The sequence below is a fragment of the Tamandua tetradactyla genome, chromosome 18 (assembly GCF_023851605.1).
Source record: "Tamandua tetradactyla isolate mTamTet1 chromosome 18, mTamTet1.pri, whole genome shotgun sequence".
NCBI lineage: Eukaryota > Metazoa > Chordata > Mammalia > Pilosa > Myrmecophagidae > Tamandua > Tamandua tetradactyla.
Genome location: NC_135344.1, coordinates 50,881,832 through 50,892,756, shown reverse-complemented (window position 1 = coordinate 50,892,756; position 10,925 = coordinate 50,881,832). Strand labels below are relative to the sequence as shown.

The window sequence follows — 10,925 nt, the reverse complement described above, 5'->3', positions numbered from 1 at the left end:
CACCAACCCATGTCAATCTTAGAGGTTCTCCCAGAGCAAATCCCTGCAAGCCAGGAAAGTGGCCACAAATCAATTTAGTCACAGGTTTTATCTCTGCAAAATAGAGGAGAGGATTAAAGGCTGAAGTATAAGATGGAATGAAAGATTTGGAGATGTTCTTAGTCCAGTAAAATAAGAGGAAGATTTAGTGCATAAAATGTTGGGAAGCTGTTTTGAGTATAATAAAAACTCTCTTCTCCAACCTCTACTTGCCAACCTCCAAATTCTCTGTAAAACTTTCTAGAGGATGCCGTGGCATGCTGAATGTTCATGACTTTTCTTGAGTAGCCCAAGCACTTCTGTGCCCACTATTTATGATGGTTTTAATTACATAAACCAAATTGTACTTAAGCCAAGACGATAAGACCTTGCATTGTCTTTCTTTTCCCCATACAAACATGTACACTTTTTTTTTTAAAAGCTCACCAGTTCATCTATATTTGTCTTCCCCTCTAACTTCTGATCCTACTGGCAACTGGATTCTCTTTTAACCCCATCAGACAACCTGGTTACTGGCTTCTTCGGATTATGTACCACACCTACAGTCTCCAGTCTGTTGCTAATACGGACTGGGCCTGCAGTGTGAAGAATTCCTCCAGAATAGTTTCACACTCCTCAATGCTGAGACCACATTTTTAAAAGATGTCAAAGGCAGATGGGGATGAGAGCTCCTTAAAAACACAGGCTGAGGAATAAATCACAAGAAGAGCAACTTTTAAAATTTATTTATTTATAGACATTGCAGAACCATGTAGATCAACAGACAAAGATTTTTTTTTAGACATAACATACCATGTTTTTCTTGAGGTACACAATGGGCCCATTAGATTATGCTCTGGAAAGTATGCAACTGTTAACTGGTAGTTAACATTCTAAATTTTCTAAGGAAAGAACTACAGAGAAGGTTATAAGATTCTTTGAAAAGAATATACCATTTCCATTGAAGTCGAGGGAAACGTCCCCAATTTCCAACTAATTGAGAAAAATTTTTAGGCTTTTAGCTTAAACAATATTTTAAATGAACCTAAAAGAAAAATGACAGACAAGGCTTATAGCTAAGAAATGATCTGAGCCCTACTACATATCATGAGATCGTAAAATAGGAAATTCACAATCTGATAAGCTCTATTACAAAATCCATAGCCTAAAAATTAGAGAGCAGCAAAATTACAGAAGATATTTGTATAACCGAAATCATGCCTACCACTTGTTTCTGATTTTCACAAAGAGACAAAATTTAAAACACTAGGTTTTGAAGACTAAATGATGTGATTTAACAAGATGTGGCCACAAGAATCCTACAAACTTACAACCCCACAATATTAAGTCCTACTTTTCACCACTTGCACCCTAGGCCTTGAATTCCTCTTGTTCTAGCAGCCTGGCCCTCTATATTACAAGGTAAACAGTGGGAATTGATATAATGAACATAAAACTTTTGAAAGCCTTTTGTGCCAGACTGCAGCTCTACCTTTTCTGGTAGACCGTAACTGAAATTTCCTTTGACCCATTCATTTAGTTCTTCAAAACAATTTTGATATCCAAAACATTAATCTCATGCTGAGTAGTGATTTGTTCAACCAAGCGTTTGCAAGTTGAAGGACCCTTGGTCTATCCACGCCCAACCCCAGAACTTTCTCTGAGGAGCTGCAGGGACCACGAGGGCTGCACTGTGAGCAGAGGGGTGTTTAAGTTTGTGTCTGAAGTCAGAATGAAATGATCTAACACTTCCCCAAAGACTGCTGTTTTAGCTCTACATGAGACAAGAGCAAACATTACTATTCAGCTTAACGGGCAGTATGCTGAAACGTCACAAACTTGAATGGCACACGTGGGGGTGAAAGAGTGTAAGGGTAAATTTCACAGATCATTAAGCTGAGCAGCTCAACTCAGAGAAGAGAGAACTTGCAGGCATTTACAAGGTTCTGAGAAGGAACCGATCTGGGAGTGTTTGCGTTCTCCTTCCGACAGCACGAGTCGTGTCCACATTTTGGATTTTAGCTGCTTGGCTTGGTTTATTGCTGAATGTTCTTTTCTGGATGAGGGCCATGATGATGTTAGTCATGAGTTTAAGGATCCAAAGAAGGGAGGTGTCTGACACTTTTCCCCAAGCGCTGTGGTCACTGCATCGACTGCAGGGGTCCTGCCAGAAGATGTGCTCAGTCTTGACCTGGTTGGTTAGAAAAGGCTCTGCTAGTAAGGATCTCTACACATCGCTTTACGCTGCAAAATCTGCAGCTCTCAGAAGGGAAGGGCTGTTTGCTTTATACCCCTGCTCTGTATTTCTTGCCATGATTCTCTTGGGGCTATGAATGCCTTGTTTAGTCCAGGTGACAAGGTCCTTTACAGACAGGTGTTCAGCTTGGAAATGGCCTATTGCAATTTGTATTTATTTGTAGCTTTAGAGACGACAGAAGATATTTATTACAATTTAAAAAAATTCTAAGTCAATTAATAAAAACACACAAAGACCAGTGAGAGGCAGGTTTTAACGGTCTGCGGTGTTTGGTTTGTATTTTAATAGAGGCTGCCGTTTCTCCCACTTGTGGATTCTTTAAACACAGGACACCCAGGGGATTTCACGTCTTTTACATAAACATATGTAGTATCAGGAACTGTGGTTTCAAATATAAGTAACATGAGCTCCGTGAGGGCGGGAGCTGTGACTTTTTTTTGGCACTTGCATAGTGTCTGGCAGACGAAAGGTGCTTGATGAATGTTTAATAAATAAAGGAATGAACGTATGAAAGAAAGACCACAGTCCCTAACCATCAAGGAGTCTCCATATTGCCAATTAACACAGAACTTGACATAAAGATGCAAGAGAAAACAATCTATCTTGCATGGAGTTCTTGCAAAAGTAGTAAGAGAAAAGAAAAACGATAAAAAGAGTCAGTTTATGTGGGATAACCTTTATAGTAAACCCAAACCAAACTTGTTCCTCCTCTTGAATTTGAGCATTGGGTCCAAGTGCCAAGGGTTTTAAAACTGATTCAGCAAGTTTGCCAAAGAAAATTTCCAGCCTTTCAATGGCATCTTGTCTATTTTCATTTGAAAGGAAAGTTCTGTGGGGTTAAAGTTACTAAGGAATTCCCACTCACGCAAAAGGATGCTTTCTAAACTTCAATGTAACGGAGGGATCTCATGTCATGTGAATGCAGTACCAGAAACTTCTTCACAGATTCTTCAGGTACTTATTAAGATATGGTTTATCTTAAAAATTTATCAAATTTTATCAGTTTATCAAATTTTACAGGGCACACTTTTTATGTGGGGTATAGAATTTACATTTTTAGAGGCATGTTAGGAAAAAATGTTTTCTTTTTTTTTAAAAAGGAGATCAAAAATGGGAAAACAATTCACCTCAACAACAATCAGGAGATCATCTCTAATCGTTAATTATCTTTTTAATGCTCAGACACAAGCACAGGACAAAAATAAGATCTGCAAAACTAGACTGGTGTAAAGCCATGTTCCAGAGGACACGGTATATTGTCTTTTTAAATTCACCTTTTCTTTTTTTGGGGGGGAGGGGGTGAGCAGGAAGAGCAAGAAGATGATAAAATAAAGTCTAAGCTTGTCAGTTGCACTGATACCTTGTTGGCTGATCTACCCATCCCAGAGGCCCCAAAGGGCACCCCTATTACAGGCAGTCTGTACACCCCAAATCTGGGGCAGATTCTGGGGAGTAGGGCTGTTTGGAGCTTGTTCAGAGAACTAGCACTGTTCTATGATTTACATTCCTTCAGAAAATCAAGAATGATGATGGTGCCATTATATTTTGGAATATTTCATCACATTTAGCAAAACTTGTCAGATTCATGCCCTGGAATCCTTGGAATAAAATTAGGGTAATAAATACTTTCTTTGGAAGAGAGGAAAGAAGAGGTTTGTGGCATGTGTTCTCTTATTGATATTTAAAAAATAATTCAATTACACATAGCAGATATAATAACAGGAGGTTTGACTGATTTCTGGGCTCTCCTAAAGGCTGAAGCCTGTTAAGGATACCTAGCCACACTGCAAAATGCTCCTTAGACCCCTCGCTGTCAGAGACGGGAATAAGATCTTCAGACCAGAGAAGATGATCAGACGTCAGCACGGACATAGTATAAGTACAAACCAACCCTGTGATGGGCTTAAATCAATTTAATTCTTCAATACAGACTTTCCAATGATTTGTTCCAAGTTTTCCATTAGAAAACCTAATAAAATTCAGGTCCGAGTGACAGGGTTCTAGAATCTGTGGAATCCTTTTGCCCACTATTCCAAAGGGCTGATTTTGTTAAGAGCCTTAAAACCTCAATAGAAATTTGAAAGTGAACGAGGTTATCTAAAATATCTGACTCCCAATGATGTTTTAAAATACATGTGGGTGTTGTGCATACATAAACACATACATATATGTATATACTGTTCTTTTCTCTGCTCAATAAAATTAGCAGCAGTTACAGATAAATTATCAGGGTCACAATCTGTCTTATTTCTAAAGACATCACATATCCTCTGTCAACCCATGACTTTTGGAAAATGCCTTTCGATGAAAAGATCCCCACCAAGCACGTAACGTTAAAGTATCATTTCATATCACCGACATGTTCAGGCACAAGAGTAAAACAATTAGCATTAAGCAATCCAGACAACAGAGCACAGAACACAGAGAACTGCCTAAAGTCACCCCCCCCCCAAACAAAGAAGGGGAAATTATTGTTCAAAAGTGTTTTTTTTTTGAAGATTCTTATGTCTTTCGGCTTTGGCTACGTTGTAATAAATATCATACCTTCTCACATAAACCTATTTGGGTAAGAATGATTTTCCTGGGCATGCCTTTATTTCTTTTAGCAGCTGTTGAACGTTGAGTGATGTACAAGGCACGCCTCTAAGGGTTCTGTACAGCGTTTTTATTGACGTACAAAATAGCCTGTTCACCATTCAAAAACGTAATCTGCATAGTAAGAGTTTCTCTTATCCCTATGTACAGAGGAGGTTTTTAGTGCAAAACACGTGAAATGATGTCCCAGCCCTGCCCTCCTAGCATACAAATGGATCAGTTTCATTTCGACGCCACCTGGGGTGATCTGGCTATATTTTGGGCCTCCAGCCATTGATGAATTGCATGATTTTCTTTACCTGCAGTTTGCTCAATTTGAAATCTTCAGAGAGGATCTCTTCTGTGAGCTGAACAAGCAAATTCCCATCAATCTTTTCAGTAACAAAAAATGATATGACATCCTCGGACAAGCCGATGAACCGTAACGACTTGGACACCTCTTCTATAGAGAGTCCTGAGAGGTCGGCCGGCGGCTGCCAGGGTGACCCATCACCGCAGGACCTGGGGACCAGCTGGAGGTGGAGCGGAGATGAAAAAGGGTAGGAGACAGAGAAGATGTCCTGCATGCCCTTTTTAACAAAATACTGTTCCTCAGAGAGCTCTGGTGACCCGGACTTGGGGTGCTCCTCAGCACCATCGATTTTCAGAGGCAAAGGAGATGTTTCAGAGGCAGTTTTCTCTTCCACTGGTTTTGGGGCCCTTGGGGGTAAGGCAGGGCATGAAATGCTCTGCTTTGTCATGCCAGTTGCAAGAGTTTTCTCATCTGTGCTCTCTAGAGAGTAGCTTGCCGATTTGGGACAACCAGACATGCTGCTGCTCAATTCTGCAGCGGCAGAGGTGGGGGGACTGGCCAAGAGCTCACAGCCATCGAAGTCAAAAGGAGTTGGGCAGTTTCTCTTTGGTGTGCCTGGTGTCTTTTGCCTAGGATAGCTATAACTCCTGCTCGGATCCAAGAGGAAATCACTCCTGGTCTGGCTCTCAGATGTTCCCGAGTAATGATTGGGCCAGGAGAGCCTGGAGGAGAGAGCATCGGCAGAAGGACTTCCAAAGGGGGATTTCAGGTCCACGGAATCTGCTTTCACTCGGTTACATGGATAGCAGGAAACGGGAGCGCTTTCAGAAGAACTCGTGTCACTTTTAGTCACGCTGCTTCAAAGCAAACACAGAAAGGGAAGTTAGTAAAAAAATAAAAGCTAAAACCCCTTTCGTTATCCACAGATATAATTTCTGAACAGAACAAGGTAGTTAGGAAAAAATACAGTATTTCTTTTCATGAATTCAACAAAGTACCCATTCGTTTCACTGTTTTTTTAATGAGTCTTTAAATTAATAGGATACGTTGGTAATTATGGATATGTACATAATGATTTAAAATGCTACAGCGGAGATAGCAAATACATAAATATTTTTTAACTAACGAGAAAACTTTGATCACTGGTATAGATGCCTAGATCTTTGTGATAAGAAAATCCTTAAGCCACATTTAGGCTTACACCAACAGGCATCGTGAGTGGTCAGTGGTGGCTGTGGTGGGCAGGTGTGCTGTGAGAGGGTTCCTGAGGCTTGCCGTCCTCCTGCTACAGTGACATGACTGCACTGCCACTAACCATTACTCTGCGTCCATCAACAAGTCAGGGTAGGAGGAAAAGTTTCAAATAAAATGCTTATTATGCTTGCCCTGGTTTATCTACAATTGTGCAACATCAGTCTAAGAAGTTAAATGTCCAGAGAAAAAAAAAACAACGGCAAGGAGAGTTGCTTTCAACTGTAAGCATCACAGCTGGAATAGTGCATTCGGCTTTGGATGTGACATTTTAAGAGTGACAGTGGGAACCAGAGGGTGCTCAAGGATGGGTAACCAGACTAATGAGGGACTGGGCAGCAATGCCAGGGGAACAGCAGATGGAACTGAGGCTGTTTCTTTTGGAGAAGGCAAGACTGACATCACAGTTGACTTCAAATTTTCATGGGCGGACAAGGAGAAGCAAGGGTGGACCTATTTTTGCTTTTCTAGCCATAAGACATGGCTGAAAGTTTTGTGGAGACAGATTTCAACTCAACATTATGGAAGATTCGAAAAAATTATTAGCATTTGCCAACAATGGCATGTCCAGCCTTGCTGAAGAATGAGCTCGCAGTGCTAGAAGAACCCAGACAGGAGTGAATGACAACCTGACAGCACTGGTCAAGAAGGGGCCATGTGGAAATCCACAGGAGATGGCCAGTGAGGGCCCTTTCCATTCTAGGTCCCGTTTGAAGGTTCTATCTGTCTGCTTGTATCAAAGTCTAAGTAGGAAGAGATGTTGGATTGTGAGAACTGATGGCCATCCATGGCTGGCTTCCAAGAGAATCCAGTTGGCCTCTATCACTCAATTTCTCACAGATTCTTGAGGTGTTTTTTTTTTCCCCTAAGACACTGGTGCTTCCATCCTAGCTCAAAACCAATGAAGTCTCCCCATCAATTTTGGAAAATAAACACACACTTCCTCTCCCACCGCCCTGTCTAGGTTTTGGCTACCTTGAACATGTTCTCGAGAACCTGTGATCTGGCTGCCGAGAAGCATCTCGTTGAAGTGGGACCTGGCGTGGAGACTTACATGTTGTGCAGCCCTGAAGAATAGTAGGACATGGTGGGGCTGGGAGAACGCGTCTGAGGCCGCGCTGGCTTGACTGTGCGAGGAGGAATGGAAGGACTTGTGGACAAAGGCTTTGCACTTCGGGGCGGAACAGGTGGGGCGTTCAGGAGCCGGCATTCTTCCCTGACCTGGCGCAGAAAAGAACACTCCGGGTTAGCAACAGCCTGACAGGGCCACCGGTGGCCAGCCTGAGCTTGAAGGGTCATGTCACTACATGTAAACAATAACAGAAAAAGGAGCCAGGAAGGGAGCAAACAAGAATGAGGGCAAATGCCAGAGGCTGCCACAGAGATAAAATCTGACGCCTGTCAGATACTTGCTGGGAAAGCCTGATTTTGAAAGACACTGCTTGGCAATTGCCAGATACTGCTGAAGTGTAGCACGTATCTCTGGTTAAGAGCCAGTGAAATGTGAGGATTTATAAAATATACTGAGAAAAGAGGGACATAAGGCAGGGATCTTCTGAAGAATCAGATGAAACGCTCCTACTGAGTTGTGTTTATTCATTGTTCAAACTCAATTCAATCCACACCTTACTGACTTGAGTAGATGGTGGACATTCTCATGTATTAAAGTTCTTCTGAAGCTATATTCAGGACTTCTCAAATGCAAGTATGCGTATGAACTGCCTGGGGATCCTGTTAACATGCCGATGAGGATTCAGCAGGTCCAAGGCGGGGCCTGAATTCTGCATTTTTAATAGACTCCCAGGTGATCCTGTGAGCCAACTTTGAGAAGGAAAGGTAACAGATAGAACAATGATGCAGCTCTGTGAGTCCAAAAATAGTCCTTTTGATAAGTGCTGCCTCCACTCTCTCACCCTCCCCTCACATTCACACTGGAGACCACTTAGATGCGTGACCTCTGCCTGCCAATTCCAGTTTGCTTCTCCTTTGCAGCAGACCTTCAGACTAAACTTTGTTTTAACAAAGTGTATGTTTCATGTGTTCTTCTCTGTGTCAGGCAGCAGGGGGCGGGTTATACCTGGTTCTGCTGGTCTACCCTAAACTACATAGGTATAAATAGAGGGATTTCTGACTCGGTCAAAAATGCTGGCTTTGAAACATCCTCGCCTACATTTAAGACATGTATCTCTGCACCTGGCCATTAACACCTTTCTGTCCAAGCAGCTCTGGGATAATAAAGACAAGACAGCAAGGTCCCACCCATTAGCTGTGGTGTTAAGTCTGTGTGAGATGAGCTAAAAAGGGTTCCCATTACAGTGCATCTTTTACTGCCAATATCATACACTGGGCCTCTTGCTGGCTCTCCAGGCCTGAGCCTCTTGCCAAAGCAAACCAGACATTAAGAAAAGTCATGTAACCATGGAGGTGGTGTGTGTGTGTGTTTTGCACCAAACCTCAATTCTATGTGAAATGGAAGCAATTTAAAAAGTCTCACCTGTTGCATTTCTTCCTGGTTACTGGGCCTCCCTGGATTAGTAAGAGGACAGTTTTTTTCATCTGGAGAAGTCCTCTAGGCTAAAACAAAATACTCGGAGCAGCCGGTTTTCTTCCCCAACAGCTGCAAGCTTTCCCCTTTGAAAATTTCTGGCTTATATAGTTTTTACACCACTAGTGGGAGAACTGAAAGGTGCTCTTTTGAACTTTAAACAGGTGGTGATGGTGGAGGTAGGTGACTGTGGAGAGAAAACCCGTTTGGATAAGGAAGAGAGAGCATCCTTAGGTCAGCCTGGGAGAGCCTTGTATATCACCCAGGGACCTTTCTTCTTGGCAGCTGAGAACCAACCAGGATACTGAGGCTCAGGCCAGGTCACCCTACTCCCTGGCTTCTTATTACAAAGCCGTCATCTCCTTCCCACTCTTTTCGTGAACTATGTAGTAGCCAAGTGCGTTTCTTTGCTTCCTCAGGGTGTGTCTACAGAATCTAGGATTAACGGGTGTTGCTTTATAATAGATACACTTGGTTCCATTTATTTTATCATCGTAGGAATCATGGAAAACCTGAGAAGAAAAGGAGTGTGTCAACCTTTAACATTTTTTAAATGAACACTTCGTCACTTCTGAAGTCTTGGGGTAGGTGGGGCATGAGGAAAACACGGTAACGCTGAATTTAGAATTTTCTAAGTTTTGGGATTAGTCATTAACTCTTGACATTTCATGGGGGTCAGTTTATACCTGAAATGTCGATTACAGCACACATGTTAATTTAAAATGATTGGCTGACCAAACTCTTGGAACTCAGAAATCATTTGCAGTTGAATTTAACCTATGAGAAAGTCCTTTCTCCCTGTCTTTACACCCAAGCACAGACATCCAAGCTCACTGAAAACTGGCTTTTACTACCTCCTTATGTAACTGGACAGTTCTGAAGGGCTTCCCAATAGGTTTCCCTATTGGAAGGGGAGGTGAAATTCAGGCATCTGCCGGTCACAGGACCCAGTGAGGAGTGAGCTCTGGTGACATGGAAGTGTTTCCAGCTAAACTTCAAAATAGAATCTGAGATACAGAAAGCTTTGGGATGGCTACATGACCCCCAAAGGGCGGTGTGTGCGAAATGTGTGGTGTGTGCAGGGGGTAACTTACTGTTCAGGAGATGGGATGTGGTTAGTGAAGAGATGCAAATATGAGGCCAGAGAAAGGTTTTCTTTGATTGTGATGAGAGAGGCAGTTTAGGTATGATCATTTGGGTTCAAAGCCAAAGAATTAAGGCTTATTTGAAAGCCATTTTGGAAAACAAGATTAACAACAACCAAAAGCCTCTTCTAAACAGACCCTGAAGCCCGCAACAAGGAGGCAACTGTAGTTTTGTGAATGCACCAAGCGAGTGGCCGGAGCTGCGGCAGGTGGGCGTGTGAAGGGGACCCCGGTTGGGAGCAGAGATGACAGCCCTGCAAGCACACGCTCCAGTGAATTTGGATTTTACTGCATTTTATGTGGAAAATTATGTTTTGATGAAATGTCTACATTTTGGGACTCAGAAGCTACACATAGTGAGGGTTTATTATACCATCTCAGCTTCTTATTCTTTTACACCCTTCTAATAGTATTCATTCTCTACTTTTCTTTGCTTTTTATTTGATTCAACATGGGCCATTTTATCCAGAATGTAGCTATGCTTTAAATGAATCTTATCTGAAAATAAAAAGCAATTTCCAACACTGGATGGCCAGTCACCCTAGTTCCAGTTTGTTCTCATACTCAATTCACCCTTAAGTGCTACGTTTCCTAGACACTCTAACTCTCCTCGTGCTATTTCTCATCTCCAGCGGCCCTTTCACCTTACTGGACAAAGGTCAGCCTTGCTTGCCTTCCACTCAGGTCCTCTGAAATTTGGCTCCAACCCATCTTTCCAGTCATTTCTTGCCCTACTCTTCCACACGGACACATAGCTCCATCCAAAGTGGAGGATTCTGTGCCATCTAAACACACCTAAGCTATTTTGCCCCTCCCTCTGCT

General features: G+C 42.3%; 1 protein-coding gene across 3 annotated transcripts in view; it reads right to left on the bottom strand.

Moving 5' to 3' along the window:
* Positions 1–746: 746 nt before the first annotated feature.
* GAREM1 (GRB2 associated regulator of MAPK1 subtype 1) overlaps positions 747–10,925 on the bottom strand; it is a 209,145-nt gene continuing 198,966 nt past the window's right edge. For 2 of the 3 annotated variants that reach the window (XM_077135687.1, XM_077135689.1), the window contains 2 exons: positions 7,468–7,634; positions 747–6,019 (listed from right to left, as the gene is read on the bottom strand). In XM_077135687.1, the coding sequence (XP_076991802.1) occupies positions 5,122–6,019; positions 7,468–7,634 (1,065 nt within the window). In that variant the 3' untranslated portion in view covers positions 747–5,121. The remainder of the gene's footprint in view (positions 6,020–7,467; positions 7,635–10,925) is intronic. The other variant, XM_077135688.1, reaches the window with a different exon arrangement.